Consider the following 26,140-nt stretch of genomic DNA (forward strand, 5'->3'; position numbering starts at 1 on the left):
GGAGCAGGTAACAACTGAATTTTTTTCTAAGGAGAAATGACAGGGTCTGGAACAGGCACTCATCTATGGACTATGTCAGGATCTTTAGACCCTGTCCCAAAAGGTTTAGAGTGCAACTAAAACCAAAAATATGCTGGAGGAGGGAGATGGGTGGATGAGGCAGAGTGAGCAAGGGCCGGTGGCACAATGACAGTACAGGCGTCTCATTTTCTTCTCCTGATTTTGTGTATTGGTGGGTTCCATCCAGGTGGTAACAGCAAGCCACAGTGTTAGCAAGGTCTAAGGGCTGTGCAGGTTGGAGCTGGGGAGAGTGTGTTATCACTTACATGGAGGAACTGAGGGTAGGAGGAAAGGGGCCAGAGAGAAAGGTGGTGTGCTCTGTGGCAAGTGTGAATTTTAAGTAACCCCAAGACATCATTTGATAGTAATGGTGATGCCAAAACAGATTGTGTGTTTAACACACAAAATAAGTAAATAGAAAGTAAATTCTGCTTCAAGGTGCAGCTGAGAGCAGCACAACCCCAGCAAGAATGTAAAAATTAGTTAAAAATGCAAGGGTTAGTATTCAAAATGTACTTTTTAATGTACAGAGCCACAGAATTGCTGTGCATACGTGCTTCACATTCATGTTTGTATGAGAGCAGCTGGTACCTGTAGTCCCATGTGAGACTGGTCTGAGAGTAGTAGTTAATCAAATGTGTATATGATTAATCTGAAAAACAAACTAGGAGAGATAATCTTAAAAAAAAAAAAAAAAAAAGTGGGTGTTTAAGGGACTGCCCTGGTTTGTACTTATAGACCATGTTGATAAAGCTGCTGTCCTACCATGAAATCTGCAGTCAGAAAGCTCCCGTACCTCTGAAGAGCTGAAATAGAACCTGGGCCGAGCAGATGATGAGATGCAGTGTTGGAAGTGAAGGCAGGCATTTATTAGTTGCTCATACGTTGCAATACTGTTAATGTACATGGTAGAAAGGGAGCAGAGCTGCCTGCCTTGGTGCCTGGGATCACCACAGCACCAACCCGTGGACTTGCTAAAGCAGGAGTAACCAGTTAATTTTCTCATGAAGGTAAAAATGATCAGTAGCACATGCAGGATGGGATTCATCTCATCCAGCCTTATATGTTAACAATGCAGAGATTTCCATCCAAGTAAAGTGCGCAGGAACCCTCTATAGTGACCAGAGGGAAATAGGCACTTTTAACATGATTTATCTGATGTCTTGATCTTAGAGGTGAATCCTGCACAGGTGCCCATTGACTGTAAGTAGTATCTAGTGACCACCGAGGTTTACGGCTGCCTGGCAGACAAACATGCAGCGGCCAGTGGTGTCTAAAGTGCATGTTTATTTTGCAAACTATATCCTAGATGTTTGGTTTATGTGTGAGAATGTTTGTGAAAATGCTTCTAAGCAGAAGTTGTTCAAGGTTCAATCAAGCCACAAACAGCTGGAAATCATATTAAAGGGGATCTATTGTGTGAAACAGCATCTTCACCCAGTAATAGATCATAAATTGGAAAAGTATTCATTAAATATTAAATACTTGCCCATAAGGAGCTCCTTTGTGCTTGTGAAAGCAGAGTCAATGACTCGGGAAGTCCCTCTAAACCTACAGCTTGTTGTGTGACACTCATGCAGGTGTACTGTCAAGGATCTCTGTATGCAGAGAACTGTGAGAAGAGGGATTCGAAGTTTGTAGGGTTTATACAACTGTAAGGTTTGTTGGGTTGTGTGTAGGGTTTATATGGTCATGAGCATAGAGTGTAATGTCCCGTGTACATCTTTTTTGTTCAGCACCTAGAGCACTGAGACCCTGATCCTTGCACGGGATTCCCAGCCGTTAGAGCTACACGCAGTGTGCAGCAAGGGGATTAGAAACGCTAAATTTAATCTGCATCAGGGAAGATTAAAAGCAGACCTGGAGATGCCCTGTTCTGAGCAGGAATGACTGCAGCTGTCACAAGCACAGCATCCAAGCACAACCCAACAATAAATACAGGGAAAAAATCACACATAGCTCTTAATTATGCTCAATCCAAGAATGGCATGCGTCTGTCTGCACCGAAAGGGAGCAATTCCTGCTGAGGAGGGGACAGCAACTTCTTGTTTCCAGTTTGCCTGCCACAATACACACCAAAAGCAGTGCCTCTTAGAAACGGGCTCATTTTGGTGGAATTCCAGATAAGCTAAAATAGAAAACAGCCAAACAGTAGAAATTGGGTTGCAATTGGCTTGTTTTAGAAGTCCTTCTTGAGCTGTCATTTCACACCCACCATGACAGGCTCATACGCTGTACAGTCAGTTGACTTCATGATAAAAATCACTACCAAAAGTAAGGAACTAGATGAAAAATAAGCAGGGATTGGTTGGTTGGTTTGGTTTTTTGGTGAAGAAATGCTCTGAATTATTTGCATATTACACAGCTGGTTTAGACTCCCAGGGACTTGTGACAAAAGATCAAAGCATTTCATGTTTGCATCTAAAAATTTATTGAGAGAGAGGTAGTTAACCCTTGACGGGCACAAAGAAAGCAGAATGGAAGAAATATTTCGACAAAAATGTGAAGAAAAGAAATGCATTGCAGTGGGGAGGCTGATAGAAAAGAAAATCTTTGTCAGACTTCCAAGATAGCTACCACGCCATCTGCTCCAGCATCAGAAGTTAAAAACACTTGAAAGTCTGCAGAACCATCATGGTACCTGCTAAGTCTCCCCCCCTGAGCAAATTCAAGATGATGTAGATGGTGGTTTTGCATGGATAGAAGTAGCGTGTGTCCCCGTGTCAGTTAGAAACACGATGGGCTGCAGGCGCTGGCTGTAGGTGACAGATGCACCTTACTGACTAAGCGTTGTCACTGCTGAGGAAATAAGGGGTGACGGTGTTCAAAAAGACATTGAGTATGCCGGGCTCCTCCTGCTCTGCCAGCTCGGGGCTGAGTGTGCACCTTACTTGGCTGTGTGAAGGTCTGTCAGGGTGAGGGCAGCTCTGCCACCAGGGCTGGCAGCCCTCCCCAGATCCCATTCCAGGACCATCCTTCCCTGGTCCTGGGTGAACTCCCAATGCTTTCTGCTTTTCTGAACAGGTTCTCGGATTCACCCGAGCTCCAATTTAAGCTTTGTGCTGTAGCAGCCAGCACAGTACTGTTATATCACTGCTCTCTGAAGGGCAGTGGTCTTTCCTCCTCCTCCTGCCAGTTCTGTTGTTGCCTGGGGCTGATGTCAGCCCTGCACACCAGAGGACAGTGATGCTCGCCCGCTTTCTGCTTCTGGACATGAGCGAAGCCGCGGCACTTGGCACCTTTCTGCTCTAGCTCAGGGGTAGCGTTGGGAGCTGTTCTGCCATCCCTGCACGGGGAAAGCAAGGCTGGCAACAGTGGGGTGTGCTCTGGAGAGAGCCACCTCATTAGCTAGCCCAAATTAATGCGCAGAGTTAGATTCTCACAGGGATTTAGGCTGTTATGGCAACAGGCCCAAAAGCATTATGGAGAGTTTTTGTATTTTCCTTGGAGATTAATAATGCGTTGAGCATGCTGTGAATTGCAGAGAGGGGTTGCCGTGAGGCTTGTGGCATTGCCAAGCTGCACTTCAGGCATGCACCCAGGCCGTGATTTTCATTTCAGACCAGTTACTCTGGGTGCTCGGAGGCAGGGTTCTTCGACAGTCCTTGCTGGTCGCTGGAGGCTCCGTTTTGACTCAAGCTCTTTATTCTTGCATGCGCCAACCTCTGAGTTTGATCCTGGTGATGTCTTGTTGCTCTTTGTAGGAAGCATATATCCCCCCCTACGAGGAAGACACAGTATATGCTGTTTGAAGAGAACTGAGAGACAAAATCTCAATGGCAGTTAGCAAAGGGACAGGTTTGTTTATTTGTCATTGAAGTTTAATCTTGCAGTTATGCACACAGAAGATGGACCAGGCACAGAGGGAGATCACGGGCAGCACACAGAGGGTCATGCCATTTGCAACAGGCAGATGCTCTCTTTTCTCAGAGGTCAGCCCCACCTCCACCATCCCTCCGGAGAAGCTGGAATAGCTCCCAAGGTTTCACGTTCATCTGGCAGCCCATCCATGTGTGGTAGAGGGAGGAGGTCTGGAGGAGGCGGGAGTGCTCGGTCGCTGGCAGCGGGGAGTGCCGGGAAACAGCACAGACGCCGTGCATGATCCTGCGACACAGGGGAATAGTAAATGGCAAGCCGGTAATAGCTGGGTCGAGATCCAACAGAATGAAAGGACAATCTAGTTTAGGTGCTACCAGTTTAAAAGAACTACCTTCCCTCAGTGTCACACTGCATGTTAGAGTCTGGCTGAGGCTCGTCACTGGAGACTTTTCGTGTCGGCTCATAGCCTGTTCTGAGGGTGCGCACATTGGTGGAGAGCTGCCATGCCATTTTCTTGGGTACCACGGAGCTGTGTAGAAGGGCTCCAAATGCTGCAGGAGTTGGTCAGGCTCCTTCTCCTGCAGACTGCCCATGCCCTGGGCCAAGGTCTGCCCATTGCCCAGCACAGCATTTAGCAACAGGCAAATGTTAAGATAAAAGTGAAAAATGAGCATATTCACAACAAGTAATTAACATTTTAGTCAGCAGGAGTGGAGTTGGATAAAAGAGAGCCATGCTTTCAGCTACCAGCATTTTAGATAAACTCAAATAGATTCTCTTTCCATTTCAAGTTAAAAACTGCCAGGATGGTTTCACCGGTCTTGTAGCTTTTAGGAGGACCCTTGTCCTCAGCACTGCTTTCACCAGGAGGATTTCTGTATGGCTGTATGCTCATTACCTCTGCAGGGGTCTGTGCAGGGTCCAGCCTGCTCTGCAAGGACTGAACGCAATTCATAAATTCAAGACTTAATCAAGACATCACATTTCAAAGCCTGCTCCCAAGGGATTACTGGTTGCCTTTGTTCAACTTCAGAGACTCCCTGAGCAGTATTGTATCCTGTGTAGACAGTAAATAAAACTCAGCAATGATTAGTCTCATGCTTAACTATAAACAGATGCTTCTCCATGTTAAGGGAGAGGTTTCATTTTGCCTGTGTGATCACATTTAAACATCAGTGAGGAGTTTCTTCCTATCATGAAGGCTGGATTTTACAAAATTCGCTATCACAGTAGGAATGGGTAGTGAAAGATTTGAATAAGAGAACATAATAACACAGCAACACAATTCGAAGAAAGCCTTGTAAAAGGTCTTTACAGACCAAATGGGCATCAAATTAAACTGATAGATGGAATTTCAAAGAAAAAAAAGGAGGTAATTCTGCACACGGTGCTGGTAAGCCGCAGAGCTCACTGCTGCAGGATGTTGGGAGTGCAAGAAATTTGCATGAGTTCAAAGAGCACTGCCAAGTTTCTGGAAGAAGAAGAAAGTCTGCCAAGGGTTAAACACAAAGACAGTCTGACTCAGCCAGCTCTTGATCAGCAAATTGCTGGAAGCTGGCAGAGTATTTGGGAGGGGCGAAGCAACCCTGCGTGCTTGCTGTGTTCTTATATGCTTCCTCAGGCAATTATTATTGGCCGCTGCCAGGCAGCACACCAGGCTAGATATGCGTTTGATCTGCAGGACTGGAGGAGAGATGGAGAAGTGGCGTATCGAGGCAGTGTTGTCAACAGAATATAGGGAGTGAGCAAGCTGCATGGAGAGGAGGAGAGGGACATGTGTGAGTGGATGTAGTTGTTTATGCAGGACTTGGATGGCAAGCACGCAGATACAGCGAACAGAGGAGCTATGTCAGAATGGTGAGTTGCAGGTAGTGTAGGAAAAGCTTGCCAAGAATTTGCTTTCCTCCCCTCTCTCCCATCAGTGATCTCTCCTATGTGTTGATTTTCTTGCTGAGGACCAAAAGGAGACATTTGTTTTCACAGGGAACAGATATTATTCCCGCTATTCCAAGGAGTGGGGTTGTAGAGATGGTCAGCTTGGGAACCAGAACTGTAATGAAGCGACTGTTCTGTCGTAGGATCAAAGGATAATTCAGGTTGGAAGGAGGAGGTCTCTAGTCCAACCTCCATCTCAAAGCAGGGTCAGCTATGACATCAAGTCATGTTGCTGAGGGTTTTATCCAGTCTGGTCTTGAAAACCTCCAAAGATGGAGACTGCACACCCTTTCTGGGCAGGCTGTTCCACTGCTTGACTGCCCTCATCATAAAATTTCTCCTTTTATCGAGTCAAAACCTCTCATTTCAGTTTTGCCCAATGTCTCTTGTCCCCCACCATGGCCTCTTGTCCTCCCACCATGTACCACTGTGAAAAGCCTGGCTTTATCTTCTTTATAACCTCCTGTAGGTACCAGAAGGCTGCTGTTATGTCCCCCCAAAAGCCATTCCTTCTGCCAGCTGAACAAGCCCAGCTCCCTCAGCCTCTCCAGACAGAGCAAGAGCTCCAGTCCTGACCGTCTTGGTGGCTCTCCACTGAACTCCCTTCAGTTTGTTGATGTATTTCTTTTATTGGGGGCCCCAAAACTGGATGCAGTATTGTAGATGTGGTCTCATGATTGGGAGTGAGAGGGATAACCCCTTTGCTCTGTCTGTTGTCTTTGCTCCTGTTCACGCAGCCCAGGACGCTGTTGGGCTTTGCTGCTGAGGCACAGGGCCAGCCCATGTTCACCTCGCTGCCTACCAAGCCCCCCAAGTTCTCTTCCACAGAGTTGCTTCCCAGCCAGCCAGTCCCCAGCCTGTCCAGTTGCAAGGGGCTTCTTCCTTCTCAGGTGTGGGACTTTGCATCTGTCCTTGTTGAAATTCATGGAGTTCCTGCTGGCCCATTCCTGTTTAGGTCCTTTTGAGATGTGCAGCTCCTCATTGAACTTGGTAGTGCTTTGGATATTGTTTTCCATAGTGCTCCCCTTCTCATTTAAGAAAAAAATGGAGGAGAGATGCTTAACGGCAGAGAAAAATAACAAGTGGGGAATAGGGAGAATAAAACAAATAATTGTAGAAGCAGCTATGTAAAATAAAACAAAAACTATTACCCACACCTTGAATACGTTCAGATTATCTAACTGTCGCCTTCACTTGAAATACTTTGCTTTTAACACTTTAAAAGAACTTCACAGCAGGGACTGTGAGCTCACAGGTAGAACGGAGGCTACCACACCTACAGCTGTTCACGGTCGACAGCCGAAAACTTGCAGCAGCCAGTGACTGTTGGTAATCAGTGTTTCCTCTGGCCTGGCAGCCGCTTGGCCAGTCTGCTCTTTGCAGATCAGGAAATCTGAGAAAGATGAAACAGCTTTCCAGTTATATTTCCTGAAATAGCTCTGTACTTGACACAGTAGTACCTATCTACAGGATGGTCAGCACATCCCTAAGACAAGCTCTAATGGTGCTAGGCCATGTTCTTTAACAGTCTGGGCATGGTAACGGAGCTCAGTGCTGCATAAATTTCCTTGTTTCAGCTCTTGGCCATTCCCAGGTGAGAAGTAGAAATAAGCATAAAGGCATGAATTTTTTTTTTTGATCTTCATGCTATTAAGGACATGACAATGTCTATACTGAATCAAACCATGGCTCCACCTAGTGCAGGATCCTGTCTTAAGCATTGCTCTTAAGCAGATGCCCAGGGAAGAGTGAAAACAGGGCAAGGATGTGATATTTCTCCTGAATACTCACCCAGGCAGGTACTGTCTTCAGTTCAGAGGTTTCTGTGCACATAATAGCCAAAAAAACTTGCATCCTCCATGGCTTTGTCTAGTCTCTCTTTGAACTTGTTTCATGCTTCCAGTTCATTATGCTACCTTGGTATTAAAAATCCCCAAACTGTGTTCAGCAAAAACAGCATGGCTTTGAACACAGGGGCAGTCTGAACAATGTGATGAAATGTAAAGTTCAGTGCTTATTGGCCAAAATACTCCCTTTTTCCCCCAGCAGACTCTGCATCTGCAGGCATTTGGTGAAATTGCTAATGCCATACAAGGCACAGTTGCCAAAGCACTTTGAATGCTGGTGGACATTACAGAAGAAGCATTAGAGCCAAAAAAGCAGGTGGTCATCATGCTGCTGTGCCAAGACGTGGCTTTCTGCCATCTTGAGCATTCTCTCAAGAGCAATTTGAAACCTTGAAAACAGCTGAACTGTGACTGAAAAGAAGGATGTATGGCAAGTAAGCGATGAGCATAGCTAAGCAGGATGTAGCGAAGAGGGGTGGGCTGATGCAGAAGGCTGGATCAAGCTAGGCTGGTTAACTTGCATCCGTGCAAATACTTGCACCGTAGTCGCTATATTAATGGATTTTTCCTCCTATTACTTCGCAAGATTCTCACGCACTTTCACTGAGTATTACAAGTACCTGGAAAAGCTCTCTCTGTGCACCCAGGTAGTAAGTTAATAGTAAGAATGGCAGAATCTGGCTTCCTTGGGTACCTCCAATTCTTGCCATACATAACTTAAGTTTCTGCTAGACCCTGCTTCTGAATTCAGTCTAGCACATTGAAGCATATGTAGCCCCTCGGGGGAAAGGGGGGAAGTGTGACACAAGAAGAGCGAGCGGGAGAGTGTGAGAACCCGCACATGGGAGATGGCACTGTTTGCTGTGAGTTGCACAACCTGGTTGCACTCAGCTGTCTCACACGTTGGCAGTTGGGTGTCAGGAGGTTTGATCGAGCAAGTGTTCAATTCTGTCATTGCTGCGTTGGTCCGGAGAGCGTTCAGCCTGGTTGGAAAGTGTTGGGCACAACTGTCTGATGGATTTAAAAGAATGTAAGACACTGAGAGTATGTGGCCGCCCTTCTGTGCCAAGTGAACATAAGCAAAGGGCCAGACTGCAAATGCTTGCACCAAGCAAATAAAAGGTGAAGTGGAAAGTCACCTCAGAAAAAAAGTGTGGTGGGAGGGAAGAAAAGGGTGTCATATATCCAATTTGCAGTGACTATCGTGCTCTGGTTTCTGTGGAGACGTCCTCTCTGACTTCACTGTTCTTCTTGTTTTCCAGGTGAAGACGAGAAACTTGCTGCTTCTTTGCTAGATGGGAAGTTTCCCCGGAGCACATCGATGCAAGACACTGTTAGGGAAGGACACGGGATTCCACCACCACCTCAGACAGCCCCACCCCCACCTCCTTCTCCATATTACTTTGACACAGGCCCCCCTCCATCCTTCTCGCCACCTCCACCCCCAGGAAGAGCTTATGATACCATAAGATCAAGCTTTAAGCCAAGCCTGGAGGCTAAACTCCATGGACTCCCACAGGTCATTAGCGCAGCTGAGATGTATGATCAGGCAAGGACTTCCATTCCTTACCCTGAAAGGCAGAAGAGGGCCCGATCCATGATAATCCTACAGGATTCCTCTCATCTTCCCGTGGAGCCAACAGAGATCCCCCGGCCTGGCCCGTCTGCAACCCCTCCAGAGAAGCTGAAGAGGAAGGGGAGAGTGATTGACAACCCTTATGCCAACATGGGTCAGTTCAATGTCAGCCTGTTTGCTCCCACCAAGCCACAGAGGAAGAAGAGTCCTCTTGTTAAGCAGTTACAAGTGGAGGACGCACAGGAGAGAGCAGCACTGGCCATCACCGGAGGCTTTACAAGGGAGCCCTCTCCCACCCGCAGGAGCCATCGCCTGAGTGGAGTGGAATATCAGCACCACACTGGCATTGCTCAGGTTGAAGCCACAAGCATCCCCTTTGCCACTGCCATTGCTGGAGTCATGAAGGACAGAGACCGTCGTCTGGATGAGAGGCGGAAATCCACTGTCTTCCTCTCGGTTGGGGCCATTGAAGGAAGCCCCCCCAGCAGCGACATGCCATCCTTGCAGCAGTCCAGGTCTATTGATGAGCGGTTGTTAGGAAGCCGAGATGTACTACTGCCTTCCCCTGTCTCAGCTTTAAAGCCATTAATTAGCAGCTCATCCTCAACGTTCATCCACCCCCTAACAGGAAAGCCCTTGGATCCGAACTCACCACTGGCGCTTGCGCTGGCCGCAAGGGAACGGGCCCTCTCAACTCAAGTCCCATCCCGGTCGCCCACCCCGATCCACAGCCCAGACTCAGACAGAGCAGCACCCCTGTTTGTGGACATCCAAACCAAAGAACCAGAGAGGGGGGAGTTGGAGAGCTTGGTGTCCCCTGCGTACTCACCTGGAGGCAAAGGGGCAATCGCAACAGATTCTGGGACTTTGGCCCCTACTAAGACCCAGTGGGGGACTCCATCCACACTGAGAAAAGAAACTGAAGCAAGAACAGAAACACCTGGGAAGGAGGAGAAAAAACAAGAAGACAAGAAGTCCATGATTATTAGCATAGTGGATACATCACAGCAGAAGACCGCTGGCCTCATCATGGTTCACGCCACAAGTAATGGCCAAGACGAGATTGGACTTGAGGTAAAAGAGGAGAAACCAGCTGTCCCTGAAGCATGCACGGAGCCAGCAGAGTCCCCCAAAGCAGAGACCCAGCCCAGTCCTGTGGGAAAGCCTCCAGTCAGTCCAGCCTCTGACAAGACGTTGGGACAAGGGAGTTCGGAGGAAGAAGTGGAGCCCTACACGGTTACCCTCCCACCAGCTCAGTTGTCTTCAAGTGACGAAGAGACCAGGGAGGAGCTGGCCAAGATAGGGCTGGTGCCTCCACCAGATGAGTTTGCAAACGGGGTACTGGTCACCACCCCTGGCACACCAGTCAGCCACCTGGCTACGCCTAGCACGCCATCCATACCAGCGGCAGCAGTAGCACCTTCTACCACTGGCGGAACACCCTCAGGGAAGCCCTCTGATGCCCCCGTAGCCCCAGAGTCTGCTGCAGACTCGGGAGTGGAAGAGGTGGACACCAGAAGTTCAAGTGACCATCACCTGGAGACCACAAGCACCATCTCGACGGTCTCCAGCATGTCTACGTTGTCCTCAGAAAGCGGGGAGCCTACTGACACATACACTTCCTTTGCGGATGGACAAACTTTTATACTCGAGAAGCCACCAGTGCCTCCAAAGCCAAAACTCAAGTCCCAGCTCAGCAAGGGGCCAGTTACTTTCAGGGACCCACTTTTGAAGCAGTCTTCGGACAGCGAGCTCATCTCCCAGCAACATGCGGCCACTCTGGCATCAGCCAGCATTGGCCGGCCACGCTACCTCTTTCAGAGAAGGTCCAAGCTATGGGGGGACCCCATGGAGAGCAGGCCAATCCATGGGGCTGATGATGACAAGCCAACTGTGATCAGTGAGCTAAGTTCCCGACTACAGCAACTGAATAAGGATACACGATCACTGGGGGAGGAACCAGCCGGGTCCACGTTAGATCCCGGGAAGAAGTCACCTGTGGTCGCGGCACGGTAAGATGCTGGTCGCTGGCCAGGGGAGGGGGCGGGTGCAGGGCTTAGGCACCCGGGGGGACAGGGGGGTGCATAAGCACAGTGTAACTGTGCCGAGTGATCCAGGGTGTGTTTTGAGGGGCATTTCAGAGATGTCAGGACTTCTCAGCTGCACGGGGAGAGACAATGCTGAGACATGCTTTCCAGAAGTTGGTGTGATTTGTTCATGGCTCCTTTCTGCGCACCACACACGTAGCGAGCTCGCACTGTTGCTTTTTCCCTTTAAATTGCCTTCCTGTTGTTTCATGTTCCTCCTCTGTCTCAATGCTATTGTTAAGCTGCTGTATTTAGTTGTGGGTTTCACTTCTAAATGTTTGCTCCTGAACAATTAATAACAATGTGTGTTTCTCTAGTGCTTTTCATTTCAAAGGATCTCCAAATGTTGTCAGACTATGTATTGGAGCTCTGGTCAGTCACTGCTGAGTGGGAGCCGTCACGAGGGTGGTCTGTGACAGCCCTTAGAAAGGACACAGCAGCACCACCCCGACCTTTGTTCGCTGAGGCAGAGCTTGGCGCCGTTTCTGGAACGAGCCAGCTCTGGTGACCCGCAGGGAGGTGTTTTGGCAGGGCGCAGCTGGGGGGTGTTACGCATGGCTCCGGGCAGGGGGGTGCAGCCGGGCATCCTTCCCGTGGGCGCTCGCAGCAGCCGCATCCTGCTGAGTGCAGCGCTGGGTCACACACGTCTCCTTGCTGGTGAGCCGGTGGGTTGGCTGCTGGCTCAGAGGTATCTACGCAGCACATAAGCGTGGTAGATCCTCCCACCCCTTGTTCTCCTCCACACACAGACCTGCGGAGAACCCAGCCAGCCCAGGAGATCTGAAAGCTCACAGCAGAGGGACTCCAGGACACTCAGGAGCCTCTTACTCTTACAAAGTCACACTCGGGTTCCCTCATCCCTCACAGCACTCAGGAGACACCGGTTCCCTCTCCCACACTGGAGCTGTGACTGTCACGCTCCCCGAGCAGCACGGACCTCTCCGTGTCCCTCACGCTGCCCTGCATCTCCTCCATGCCAGACCACCCACCGACCTGCCAGCACCCAGCCTTTGTTCTGACCTGCTGCCCCCATGGCAGCAGTGGCCCCTTTGCCCCATGCTTTCACCCAACATCCCCACCTAGCTGTAAAACTAAACTAAACCAAAAAACTCTAAATTAGAACCCAAGATTTGAGAGCAAACCCGTACAAGGCTTTGAAGTTTGAAGTTACAGCAGGAAGTGACCCAAAATCTCCAGCCTTACTCCACCCTTTCAGGATGCAGCCACACAACACCTCCCACAGTAGCAAAGCCACAGTAAGCAGGTCCCACCAGCATCACCAGTGGGTGGTTGCTGGGGGTCAGCAAGGTGCCAGTTCAGCAGGGAGCTCTGAGCTAAGGGGAACCCTTCTTTTGGAAAGGTTTTTCTAACCCGATCATCACAGTGGTGGGTTACAAGTCCACACAGCACTAGCACAGCTGGTGACATTTCCAGCTGTAGCATGGGGGACAAGGTGTCCTGTCCCGGAGTGTTCATGTAGCTCCATCCTTCAGCTGGCTCACGTCTCCCTGCCAGTGCCTGGGTTGGCAGTGCCAGCCTGGCTGCACTGGTGATCCACCTCTCGGTAGGTACCAAACTTGTAGTTACAACCACAGTGTGGAATAAAATGTCTGGATCTTGCCCTGCTACACTGTTCTGTCTCTCTGGATTTGGCCTCAAATGCACATTACGGCCACTCCCTTGAGAGCAGTGTCTCACACATGGTCCCTTCTCCCTGCACTGCTCAGTCGGGAACCACGGGGTCCTGTGCTGAATGCACTTAGTTTAATTGCATTTGGGGACCCTTCTGAAATCAGGCACACCATGCCTCATATTCCTAAAAAGTGCTGAGTGTGTGTATCTTCAGTGACGCTAGCGGACTTGGACATTACTAGCTTTTAATGGCAACCAGGCATGGCATCTCAAACAGCTTACCCATGCCAGGCATCAGCCCTTTGCTGAGACCTGGTTTGGGGTCCAGCTGGCCGTCCCTCACCCGGGCTGGGTGGAGGGGCTGCCGGGTCATCTGCCTTCAGCCCCCTTTGGTCTCCCAGAGCCAGCAGCAAAAAGTGCCTGTGACTCCACATGGTGTCAGAGCGCAGCCCCCAGCTGCCTGTCCTCTTTCCTTCCCTGGCCTCCCATGTCCATCCAGATCACCGTGCATGGCTGATCTGCTGTTCCCCATACAGCCTCCCAGCAGAGATGTGCAGGTACCCCCCATTTCTAGGAGACACCCCTTCTCCATCCTCTGCCTCTCTTTAACCCCTTCCTGTCCTCCACCACTGCTTCCCTTTGAGTCCTGTGCTTCCAGTAGGCAGTGTGCTTCCCTCACCCTCGTCTCTCCCAGGAGCAGCAGAGCCTGCCTCAGCTCCTGCCCTATGACATGATAGTGCTGCATATCACCCTCTGTAGAGACCCCATCCTCCTGCACTGGGGAAGTGCAGTCCATCCTCCTCTCCTTACCTACCCTGCCACCAAGTGTTTGGCACTTTCAACGGTCCTGCAGAGTTAAATGTTCTCATTCCTTTTTCTGAAAGTCATGGCCTTTCATCTCTGAAATTTCTATGCTCCCGGTTGATGTCAAAGACATGAAAGATTTCCCAGGAAGTCAGCTGTAAATAGAATATTTAATGATGTCAGCCCCCCTCCTTCATTGTGAAAATTCCTCTCTTTTATGAAATTGCTGTAAATTCAGAAAATAATGTAAAGACCAGTTAGATAAGCTTAGACAACCCATTTCAGGACATATTTTCCGGTCCCTGGGCCTGTCCTGAGAACGACAGTGTTACCTAAACCTCCCACAACAGCCACCCCTAAATACAGCAGTGCTGCTAAGGAGGAGTGAGGTGGGACCAGGCTGGCGCAATTGCCGCTGCCAGCAGGGATGGCCCTTGAGCATCCCCTCGGGGGCTGAAGGGTGCTGCACCCCTTTGGCCAGGCGATGCTGCAGCCAGAGCCCGTTGGAACCCCTCCGCAGGGCCTGACTTGTGCTGCAGCTTTTTCTGTCATTCTTACATTTAGCTCTGCTCCAGAAAGGGTCGAGAGCCAAACTGAAGATCTTACCTAGCACCAGAGGTGTCCTGGAGTTCCACAGGACTTGGGGATGATGAGGTGCCCTTGCAGGAGCCACCCAGAAGCTGCCAGTACCCCTCCAGGGACTCCAGGAGCTGCTGAAGCAGGCAGAGCAGCTTGCCTGCGGTGACAGGTTTCATTTCTGGAGTTTCTTTCTAAGCACATTAAATTCTGAATTTACAGTAGTTACATCTAAGAGCAGGTAACTTCTCTTTGCATGTGGTGGCTGTAGTGCAGGTCCTGGAGCGTTTCTCTTGCAGAGGTCTGTGAGGGTCCTGGCTGGGGACCCCCAGGAAGAGAAGACAAACCACTTTCTCCGTAACTCTAACTCTGGCTGTATCTGCTTCCAAGACAGTCTTCCACAGGAGGACGTTTGACAAGAGGGACTGAGAAAGAGGCCAAGAAATACTGAGAATGAGAACATAATGTCAGAGTTAAGGCAATCAATAGAGACGATATTTATTCCATCCTCCCCACTCCTCGGGCCCTGTGTGACCGGCCAGGGCTGAGCATGGCGAGGGAAGCTCTGCTGTGCCCTTGCACTGCGTGCTGTCAGAGCAAGGTTCTGCTCCCGAAGCAGTAGCGTGCCTGCTTGCTGAGATACAGCCTTCTGCACAGCCCTCACCAAGATGCCGTAGTTCGGCGGTGACAGTGACAGCAGAGCAGAGTGACAACTTCCATTCGTACTGTCCCATGGGAATAAGCGATGACCCTTGAGTTGAGGACACATGAACTTTGCTCCGCTGGGAGCTACCCTGACCATTACTTTGACATAGCATGTCTCTGAAGGCTGACATGAGGCCAGCAGCAGCTATCTTCATGTTTAATATGAATGGGATCCTTGAAGATCCAGTGTCCCAACACGCAGTAGCCTTTGCTAAGCTGAGCTGCAGGAGAGTGACCAGACATCTTGGCGTCTCTCTGACCTGAACTTCCCAGCCACCCCTGGACAGAGCTTATGCAGCAGCAGATGCCAAGCTGTTGTTCCACTGAGCAGGAGCAGTGCGAGGACCCCACAGCTCAGAGCTGCTTCTGAACGCTAAAATGGATTCATTGTGTGACATCCATTACCACAATAAAGCTGACACTAACTAATGAGAGGTGTACGTTTCTGATTAGTGATCCAGTGAGTCATAGCTAGCGATGCAAATGCCAGCTGAAGAACTGCATTAGTACCAGAGGCTGAACTCGTGCGCTTCAGGGTGACTCACGCGTTAAATGTGCAACGTTAAACCATGTGTTGAGATGGCATTCTTGTTTAGTGTCCCCTTGTCCTGTGACTAGCCATGGCCATCCAGCCTCATCAGGCTTGTGTCATCCCTCATTGCGCATAGTCACACTCAGATCTCAACCTCCCACCTCTGCTGACGGGGTTGGTGCAATGCTGATCGGCCAGCCTTTAGAGCTAAATATGAGCTCATGTTGACTCAAGCCAGAAGCATCTGAAGTGTCAACACGGTTCCAGTTTGGGGCTCCAGCTAATGCAGCCAAGAACCTGGGTTAAAGGGTGCTTTTCAAAGGGTTTTTGTTTGTTTGTTTGTTTGTTTGCTTGTTTATCTTAAAAAGCAACAGCTGAACATGCCAAATGTATCATGTGAAGCAGAATTTTAGATGCAAAACTGAGTTTTTCAGGTGCTGTTCTGGAAACCCACAACTGCTTTGTATTTCTACAGATCTGAAAGAGAGAGAGAAGAAAAATAAGCCCTTTAGGCATTTAGCTCCTAGGGTAAAGCTACCTCTTTCTATATAAACTCATCAATTAATTCTGTTTCAGTTAAATGGTGTAACATTTCTGGTGCAAGCTTTCAGCCGCTGCAGATACAACCCCCTGTTTCCTTGTAGGCTTTTTGTCTCTTCATGGTGTCTAAACTCATGCACAAAGCAGAGACCAGCTTTCTTTCCACAGTCAAGGGAATTGTCCATGGAGAGCTGATGAAAAGCTGGAGATTGGCATTGATGAGGCCAGCTGAGATCTGCGCTTCTCAGCGCCTTCCCTAGAGGGAGTTTGGGCATACTGGAAGTTATTTGTACTGCATTGAGGTTTGGAGAGGAGGTGGCCTTCCAGCTGAGCAGCAAAGTCCCAGGCAGGGTGCTGGCAGCAGCCCCCAGCCTTGGTGTGCCAGGAGGCTGAAGCCCCTCGGCAGGCGACAGCAGCGTCCTTTGGCGATGTCAAGCAGGGTGTCCCTGCAGCCCTGCCTGGAACAGCCGGGCTGCTAAGAGCCACAAAGCCTGCGAGTCCCAGCTGGTGCTCGCAGTAGCGTGCTGTCCTGCGAGCCTCCCCCCGAGCACCCCACCTTTCCTCACATGTCGAGTGCAGCCACCGAAGAGGAAGACAAACCTGCAGTCCCGTGACAGAGGCTTGGCAGGTGTCTATCCTGCTTTCCTGCGGCAGCTGGACTTAAAGATGCTTAATGCATCTCCGTAGGTAACTGTAAAAATGCGTTCTTTGCTCCATGGTCTCCCCTTCCCGTGGGAGGAGGCTTCTGCTCGTGGAGGCGTACTGCAGCGGGGCCACCGGCACTGCGGTGGGGGCTCCTGGGCGGCAGGGGGGCTCGCCACGCGTTCTGCTGGCAGCTCAGAGCGGCGTGCTGGAGGATGCTCTTCCCTCCTGGTTGCCATGGCATTTTCCCAGCGTTCACCGCAGGATGTCAGGCTAAGGATGGGGCACTCCTGAGGCTCGGTCCACCTCTACGGCTTTTCCCCATAGACACGGCCCTGCAGCGAGCAAGGGAGTGGGAAAGCACAGGCTGTTTAGAGATAAGCTGATGGAGGCTGGGTATTTGGCGAAGCAAGAGTTTCTGGGGGCTGCTGTGAAAATGTAGTGATTGAGAGAGCACCTACCGCAGGGAAACACGCCCCTCGATCCGAGGTGGCACACTGATCTGACACCAGCTCAGTGCTTCCTGCCACTGGTGGCCAGGGAAGGTCTGTTTTTGATGTTGATGTGCATTGCCTACAAGGAGACAGGGGCATTGTGGGTAGCAAGTCTCAGCATGTGTCCATGTCACAGCAAGCACAGCTGGCTTCACCTCATCTGGTCACTAACATCTACTAATCACAGCTCATCCACTCATCCCTCCGAGTGAGTAGAAGAGCAAACAGTGACTCTGCCTCATGCTTGTCCAGAGCGAGACTTGGGAAGAGCAGTGAGGGGTTGTCGTAGACCTCGGTGAGAAGAGCTCTGGGTTCCACCAAGACTGTGTCAGTGCCATAGTGGCCCAAAAGAGGGAAGAGTTAAAGCCTGAAGGGTTCACTCATTGCTGAGTCTAGCTCAGCAAGGTCCAGGAAGGTCCCACGATGCAGTTGTTTTACCACCCAAGCACGGGAGAAGAGCCGTAAGGGCTGTTCCTTTCAGGGCTTTAGCGGACTAGAAGTGGAAGTTGCAGAAAAAGGGCTTTTCCTCTTGTACAGAGAAATATGAAGGGACCCATTCAAATTTCAGTTCTTTTGTCAACAAACAGGAGGCAAAGTGACTGCATGAAAAGAGGCCTGCGTGCTACCTTGGAGCAGTTCTGCAGGCAATCTGCCACGGTTGCACACACTCTCCAGTGAGAGCTTAGGAAGAGATTGGCTTGGAGAGTCCCGGGGGCAACACATGAGGAGACTAAAGGTCTCCTATGGATACTAGCCCTACATTTCCTTTTCCTAGAAAGAAGGGATCAGGGGCGGACAAAACAGGCTTGCTGCAACAAGAGATGTAATGTTTAGTTAAGGCATAAGCAGCTCTTAGGTCTGTAATGCTCTGACCCTGCCAGAAGTTCGCTGTTGTAAATGTTTACTGATACTTTGGTTTGCTCCCGATTCTCCCTGTTGCATGACGGAGCACAGGCAGGCACGAGCTCGTGGCTGAAAGACTCACAGTCCAGTGACAGCACCATCTGCAAAATTGCCAAAGAAAAACCATAGCTGGAGGCCAAGATCCTCTTGTATGGAGAAGCATGAGAGGGAGAGTGTTTAAAGTGTGTTTAGAAGTCCTCTTGCTCTTCTACCTCACTCCTCCAGTGTAGCAAGACGGTCACCGTGACAGAGCTGGGACACTGTCCCTGGAGGTGCCTGCCGTTCCCCAGGGGATAACCACGCGTCCCTCTTGGCCGGCCGGCCCGCTCTGGGGCTGCCCAAATGCCTCCACTGCAAGCTGCGCAGCACTGGGCTAGACCCTCTAGCTGAAACGGCACAGTCTTCACTTGACCCTGCTATTAGTGATGCGCAGTCACTACCTGACAGTGCTTTCTACCTGCAGTCCCCTGTTTGGCCAAGCAAACCCTGCCTGGAGCAGCACAGCTGCCTGACCGAGGCAGCCGTGCTCTCTGCACAGCTCCTGGCCATTTCTTCCCATTCTGCGTGCAGCTGCTTCGCCTGCAGAAAAGGGATAAAACTACGAATTAAAGCAGTGATCATTTGACGTTTGTAGCCACCATGCCAAACTGAACCCTTGCTGGAACGCCCTGATACAGTGAGGGCCCTGGCAGTGGAGATGAGGGAGATGAGGAGTCTCTGCTTGGAGGAGGTGGCTGTGTCGTCTAGGTGAGACGAGGCCTGGCTCCCTCCCAATAGCCACAGTTGAGGGATTTCGCAATGCACAAAAAGGTTTAGAAAGCTCCATAGAGCAGCCCAGCACCCAGGCAGTGGGTGCAAGGTCTCTTGCCCCTGCGACGAGATGCGACATTTCCTGCCTGCTCCCTGGAGAGCAAATGTTGAATTTTCCCCTGCCAGCCCAGGGCAAGTCCTTTGGTGCAGCGCAGACCTCAGCAAGGGATTCAAGCAAACTTTGGTACCAGAGGAACAGTGATTATCCCCTCTGGGAAACACTAACTCACTCGTGAGGCCCTAATAATATTCCATTGACCTTTAGCTGTAGCTGTTACTCTCACAATCATGAAAGCAAAACACTTAACGCAGCTATTGGGTAAAGTCAGAAAAGATGTTGAACTGTATTTGCCGCTCTTTCTTGTTCTTGCTGTGGGGCATTTTTTTCTCATGCATATGTTGTTTCCTTCCCCTCCCTCTCCTGCCCTTCCCCAATCTCTGTCCTGTCCCTTCCCTGTCTCTTCCCCTCCTCCTCCCTCTCCTCCCAGCTGTTACAAATAGCACTGTCGAATCCTTCAGGCTTTGGCTGTCGAATTCACGCAATTACGAATGTCCCATTTCCTGTAGTAAACACACGGAGGTAACCTCAGCCAGTCTGGAACGTCCCGACCTTCACTGGCCCCAAAAGCCCCGCGTCGGCCGTTGCCTGGGTCCCCTCGCTGCCCCCGGGATCGCCCCTTCCCCAGAGCTGCCCGGGGCTCAGCCACCCGCCCCAGATGGCGAAGCCTTTCCGCCCGGCGCTCCTGGCGCCGCGGGGCCTGCCCCGTCCCCGCCGCGGGGCACCGCTGTGCCGTGCACGCCGCCGCCGCCGGAGCCCCCAGGCCCGCACGGCGCGGGACGCCCTGCCGAGGCGCCCGGGCCTGGCGGCGTGGCCGGAGTCCTGCGGTGCCGCTCGGCCTCGGCCCCGTGCCGGCCTCGGGCCGCGTGATGAAGTCCGTTCGCTCTTCTCCGTCTTGTTGCTGCCCCGGACCGGAGCTAACATTCTCTCTCATTGCCTCTCTTCCTGCTCTCCATCTGCATGTCCGCGCTGCTCTGTCTAGAACCGCCTCTGGCCTCCGGAGGGTGGGCGAGTTGTGTAAGTGAGCATGTTCTCATCCCATAGCAAACTCACCTCGTCTCCCCGCGCCCGTGCCGGTCCCGCTTCCCGCTCTCCCAGCTGGCCGAGAGCGGGCAGCGGCGCTTGCTCTGGCATGTGAGTGTCCCCCTCCTGCCCTGGTGTGCCCCGGTAGCATGTCCGTGTCCCTGTGCTGTGATGTCGTGTGCTGCTGCTCGTAGGTGACGACTGAGGAAATTCCCTCCGGCTCCCGTGGGATTCGTACCGTGGCCCAGACGAGACCGCGTGCCCCCGTCGCAGCTGCCCCGGGGGACATCCAGAAAGGGCTGTGCAGGGGCAGGGCCCCCTTGGCGCATCCCAGCCCCGTGGGGAGAGACCCCAGCAAGGATGGGGCTGAGCCGGCTGCCGCCCCGGGGGGCAACATCCCCTTTATGAGCCCCAGCAGCTTCCCCCCGCCCTGCAATCAGTGCACAAGGCTCCCCCTTCCCTGCGGGTTCCTGACTTCCCAGTCGTGGGGTGTCCCTAGGTTACCTTCTGGAGCAAAAATCCCATGAGGCAGAGGCAGCAGCATCTTACACTCTTGCTACCCTGAGATCATACAGCCGTCCCAGGCTGGGGCTCAGTTGACCCGCCGGGGGGGGGGGGGGGGCCTGGAAGAGACCAGCAGGGCAGTGCTGCCTTCGGGCAGGCACCCCGGAGCCACGGGAGCTCCAGCCTGGTGACCCATGGTGGGTGACTTAGGGTGTCCCCCAGGGAAGTCACTGTTAGCACAAACCTAAACCATGGATAAGTGTTTACCTGAGAGAGGTGTAGGGAAATCAGGGTACGGGAAACTGACCCCTCTCCTCCCAAACTGGTTAATGGTTGCTGCTGGAGGAGTCCTTGCTGGTAGAGCTCCTTGGCCATGTCCCCAGCAGGTCTCAGTTGCTACCAGAGCTGCTGGAATCCCTTCGCAAGCCCGTGGCTGATGAGCTATGTGCATTCACCAGGCTGGGCCAGGCAGTGAGACCCTGAGAGAGGCCATGCCTGTCTGCACGAGGTCACTTGTGTTGAGTGGCAGGATCCCTCTCCTCACCAGGAGGTGACCTGCAGCCCTGGGTGGGCACTGGAGGGTTTGAGCTGTGGCACGTGCCCCCTGATCCCGGTGCCCACCAGGCGAATTTCCCCAGTGTGCATGGCAAGCTGTGTGGTCTTGGTCGTGCTTCTTCCGTGTTTGTCCGTCTGTCCTGGTTTTTTTAGCTGTAGTGTGTATGAAACTAGCTACCTACATCTGTGTCGCTTCCACGTGTGAACGCAACCCCAGAGCCCACGCAGAGCTCTGGGCAGTCTCATGTTTGATTTTACTTGTCATTTTCTGCCAAGTGCTGAATTTCCGAGTCTGCATCCCCTTCCCGGTGCCCAGCTGAACAGGGCCAGTCCCGGGAGAGCAGAATGGCACCGCTAGGAAACTCCTCTTGCCAGATGCCCTGCACCACCGCTGGGCTGGCGGTGGCTGCTGTACCGCTTTCCAGACAGCCGCACGGATGCCTTCCACAGGGATCAGCTCTGCTCCAGTCCCAGACTGTAACACACGGCTGGTTTAAGCAGAGGTGTGGGAGACTCGGAAGCCATCTGGCCCACTTCGGTCCTTCTGGTGGAGCAAAAGGTTGTAGAGCCCATAGGTCTGGCCAGAGACGGAGCACTGCTCTGGCTAGAGCTGGGCGGAGAGATTCATGCCTCAGGTTCTGCACAGCAAATCTTGCTTCGTTTGCGTGTGGTCAGCAGTAGGAGGGTCCTCATGTCATTGCATATGCCCATGTCTTCATGCATTCAGTCCTGTTGCTGGTGTCGCAGAGCGTCTTGAGTGTTCAGGGTTGCACCCAGGGGAGATCTGCCGCCTGTGTTAGCACTGTGGGTACTTGGCTCATCCCTCAGCTTTGTGCTACCTGGCGCAGGACAGGGCAAATTTAGTCTGCTCAGTCTGTTTTCTGCCCCCACGTTATTAGGACGCTGCCCAGCAGCCCCAGTGGCAGCACCAGCTGGTCAGAAAGCATTTGGGGATGATGGCTGGCTGCACTGAATGGGAGCCGGCTTGTCCCCGTTCCGCTGAGCCAGCGTTTCAGACAATGGCAGTGCCTGCTCCCCTCCAGCACCATCTGACTGACCGTGATTGTCAGCTGATGTTTCCTCTCTGTTGCACAGCCCTGTTTGTGTGAAAGCTTTGGACATTGTTTCATCCGCGCCCAGCATCCCTGCCTGACTCCGAGCGTAAGCTGCAGCCGCCCTGCGCAGCCATGGGAGCGCTGAGCGCAGCCCTGACGAGGGGCCCAAGGCTGCAGACGGGCTGTGGCTCAGCTCCAGTGGAGCAAGTGTGAACGTATCAGAGCCCCGGCTGGTACTTTCCTGCGGGCTGCAGCCCCATGCCCGTGCTCAGGGTGCTGCAGTGGGCTGCGTGCCCCCCACTCTCCCCATCGCTCCCCGCACCTGCCTGCACTGCCCAGTGGCGGAGGGAGCCCTTGCCAGGAGCTGTGCTCAGCGTGCAAGCGGGCTGCGTAAACACGAGCAGGAGAGGGGAGCAGCAGGCACTGCCTCTGCCCGGGGCCCATCACGAGTGGGATGTTACTCCCATTTGCTTCCTGAAGAGGTTAGGGTTAGGGTTAGCTGCTGTCTTGGTCCAAAAGGATCAGCGATGAACCTCGATATGTAATCCATGCTGGCTTTCACAGATGCCTGCTTAGCTGAGCACCTTTAATGTTTTCTTAGCACAGGTTTTTGCATTTAATTCCCTGGAAGGGAGGGGTGCTGTAAACCCAGGGTATTTTTAGGGTGCACAAGCGAGGAGACTCAATTCTACAACAGGTCTAAGGCACCATCAGTTCAGATGCACAAGTGCTTGCTGCTGGCTAGAGGCATGGGGTTAGCTCTGTGTACATAATTAGCTGTCTTCTGACCCTGTAGATTAACCTTCTGTGCCATCACAGTTAAAACACCGATTGGCCAGCTTCCCTGCTCATTAGCTGCACAGAGCGTCAAGCATTCACTGCAGACTGTGGTCCTCCTCCCCTGCAACAAAATTCGTCACCTAAAATGTAAAGCTTCAGACCTTTCCTCCGCACGAAGAGGGTGCTTGGCCCTGCACCCAGCCCAGCACTGGCACCAGGCAGAAAGTGGAGCCCATAACCCAGGCTCAGGTTTTAGTCGTCGGTGAGATGCACAAGGCGAGCTGGGTCTGAAGGAAAGCAATGAAACGGCTCATCTGAACCTCCGTGTCTGGACAGCCACAGTGCCTCTGCCCTGCCCGAGTCTCAGGGAACCACCTGGGGCTCCAGCACAGCAAGAGGCAAGCCCAGTGTTTCTCAAGCAACGCACACTGCTCTCTTCTTGCCCGTAGCACTCGCAGTAAGCACGATGCAGGCTGCATGAAGCCATGGTCCCCTGCTCTCCCACGCATGCTCCAGTGCAGGGCATGCGGTGGTGTCCCCAGGGCTTCACGTAGCCTGCGTGGTGCCCACCATCGGGGATGACAGAAGGGTTGCACCGTCTTGGCTCTCAGAGCTGGGAATCGGGTACTGAAAAACAAACATGCCCTCCCCCAGCTCATCCGAGACAGCAAGGAACAAGAAATAGGAAGAGTGCCGAGTCCTTCTTTTCTGGGCACTTTGTGGACTAGGACCTCACTTCTGAGCCTTTAGGTGCTACCAGGGAGGCCAGTAAATGACAGCTGGGCATCAAATGCCACAGCTCTGCGAGCAGCCGGTGGCTGTCACCATCCTGTCATCTTCTGTGCAGAGGCTGCTGAGCACAGAGGCACTCTGCTCCAGGTCAGACGCCTGTGAGTGTGAGCCAGGAGCTCAGGAGAAGATAGGACAGGCTGTTCTTAACCCAAAGACAGGTCCTGCTGAAGTCTGTAGGACAATGTGGTGAGCTAGGAAGGTCAATTCATCTTTTGAGGTCAGGGGAAAATGCTCTAGCAGTGAACAGCAAGAATGACTACTGTTATGGCTGCAGAAGTGTGATCAGAGAGAAGAGGAGAATTACAGAGTGAGAGAGAGGAAAAAAGGCAGTTTTGAAACAGGAAGGAGACATTACATTGAGAAGCCACAAAAGGGATTATACCTCCAGGGTTTTCATGGCTGGCTGTTTTTTTCCCAAATCCAGCCTCTATATTTTATTGGGATAATGTCTTATACACCATTTGGGAGAGCAAAAAAATAAACAAACCCAGCAAAAGTGCAATTTGCTCTCATCTGACCACGACAGACTGGTGTGGGAAGTCTCCATAAGAAAGACACTGAATTCATAGGAGGACCTGGGGCAGTGGACAGTCCATAGGTGAATATCGTCCTTTCAGCATCTTGCCAGTTCAGGACTCTGTCTTCAGTTGCACCTTGCACTGCAACAAAACCCAAAGCCTCAGAACAGCAGCTTCATCCTTCTGTTATCCAGGTACCAGCCAGGGTTCCCCATCTTCTCCTTCTTCCACCCCCCCCGCCCCAAACACACACACTGCTTCCCCACATCAGCTCAAGGAAAAGTCACAACTTCTTCTCTCCTTTTCCATCAGTCCACACCTGCAGGGGTAGGCCCTATTTCCGTGTGGAGGAATTTATACAGAGTGAAGAAGAAGAAAACTGTTATTTGTTATGAGAGGGAAAATGAATAGTAGCAGGAGCAACAGTTTCATCAGTGATACCATCCCATTGCTTAGATCTTCAGCTTTGTCCTCCCATAATGAGGTAAAACAGTAACAGTCACCACGGCTTTTTGGAGTGGATTTTTCTACTCTGCTTAAAGTGATTAGACAAGAATCCAGAAAATCATTTATTAAACCTAGTGCGGCTTCATCCAGGTCAGTCTGAGATGCTCCTCGGGCGAGAAGAGCTTCAGGGCCCCACTGTTTGTCTCTTCAGGCATTTCCCAGAAGTGCACCCAGAGCTGCCCGCTGTGCTTTGAAGGCATCCAGAGGTGGAACGGATGGGTCTTCCCCTGTTGCTTCAGTTGGGTCCACATCATCTTCCAACCTGGCACATGTTCCTTATTTTCCATTCATGTCTGCTTGCCTTTGCCTTCCACGGACTTGTTCATTTTCCTGTCCCCGCTAGACTGCGCAGAGTGTTTCATAGTTGATGTCTTCTGTGTGCGATGGTGTTCCCTGACCCTAACATTCCTCTCCGATGTTCCAGGCCAGCTGAGCTGGCTGTGCAGGTCAGACCAGGGTTCAACCCACGCTGTCGGGATCTGCTGTGGTGGCTGTTCTCCTGACACCCGACTGTAACACACACAGGCTGCTTCCAGCACTCACCCCAACCAGAAAGCCTACCTGGTGCTGCCCATGCAGTGTAGCCATAGCAGCTCAGCCCAGCAGCAGTTTAGGAGTTATTGCCCCATGCTACGGCATGTAGGAAGTCACAGCTTAAGCAACTTAATATGTTACTCTGGTTTTCAAAAGTAATTGCCTACAGCTGTACTGTAAAGCATTCTCCCACTTGTAGCTCCTGTGCTCAGGGAGCTTCTGACTGCATCACTGCGCTACTCTCCTGCAGTCTCAAGTGTGATCTACAAACTTCGCTGGCCCTACATGATCTGGCATTAGGGTTTATTAAAAACTTGCTTTGTTAAATGACGGTCTCTTGCTGAACATCCAAATAGCAGCACAGAGCTGGCCTGTTTCACACCGTTGGTTGCTATGTGTTCACTTGCTGCTTAAGCTGTAGGAATCAGCTTTCCCATCTCTTTGTCATCCCCAGTGTCAAGGAAGATGCTGAATCTGCACTAGTTCTAGGACTTCCTCCCTTGTCTGCTTTTGCAATAAGCAGAAGGAATTAAGATCCCGAGCAGACTGAAGAAATCTAGGACTTCACTTAGATGTAGAAACTGAATTCTCTCCCCTCCTTTTTCTGGAAAAAGAAAAGGTTTGCATTGTACCATGGTGTGACATGGATGCGGGAGACACTGGCTCTAACTAGTCCCCAGTGCAGAGGTGTGTCAGTGGTACACATGCCTTCGGGCAGGACGGTTTGTCCTCTAGACTGTTTTCATTGCCTGATTATCTTCCACTTTGTCAGTGTTGGCAGGCCTGCACTCATCTGGGGACTGAAGTCTTGGTGTGCTGCCTGCATGGTGGCTGAGTGCCTCCAGCGATGTG

The 26,140-nt window shown here is 51.6% G+C and overlaps 1 protein-coding gene across 1 annotated transcript in view; it reads left to right on the plus strand.

Moving 5' to 3' along the window:
* The window catches only part of SHANK3 (SH3 and multiple ankyrin repeat domains 3), a 372,381-nt gene that overhangs the window by 329,985 nt on the left and 16,256 nt on the right, over positions 1–26,140 (plus strand). The window contains exon 22 of the mRNA XM_041123382.1: positions 8,924–11,249. Coding sequence (XP_040979316.1) covers positions 8,924–11,249 — 2,326 coding nt within the window. The remainder of the gene's footprint in view (positions 1–8,923; positions 11,250–26,140) is intronic.

This window comes from Aquila chrysaetos, chromosome 5 (genome assembly GCF_900496995.4).
Source record: "Aquila chrysaetos chrysaetos chromosome 5, bAquChr1.4, whole genome shotgun sequence".
Taxonomy (NCBI): Eukaryota; Metazoa; Chordata; class Aves; order Accipitriformes; family Accipitridae; genus Aquila; species Aquila chrysaetos.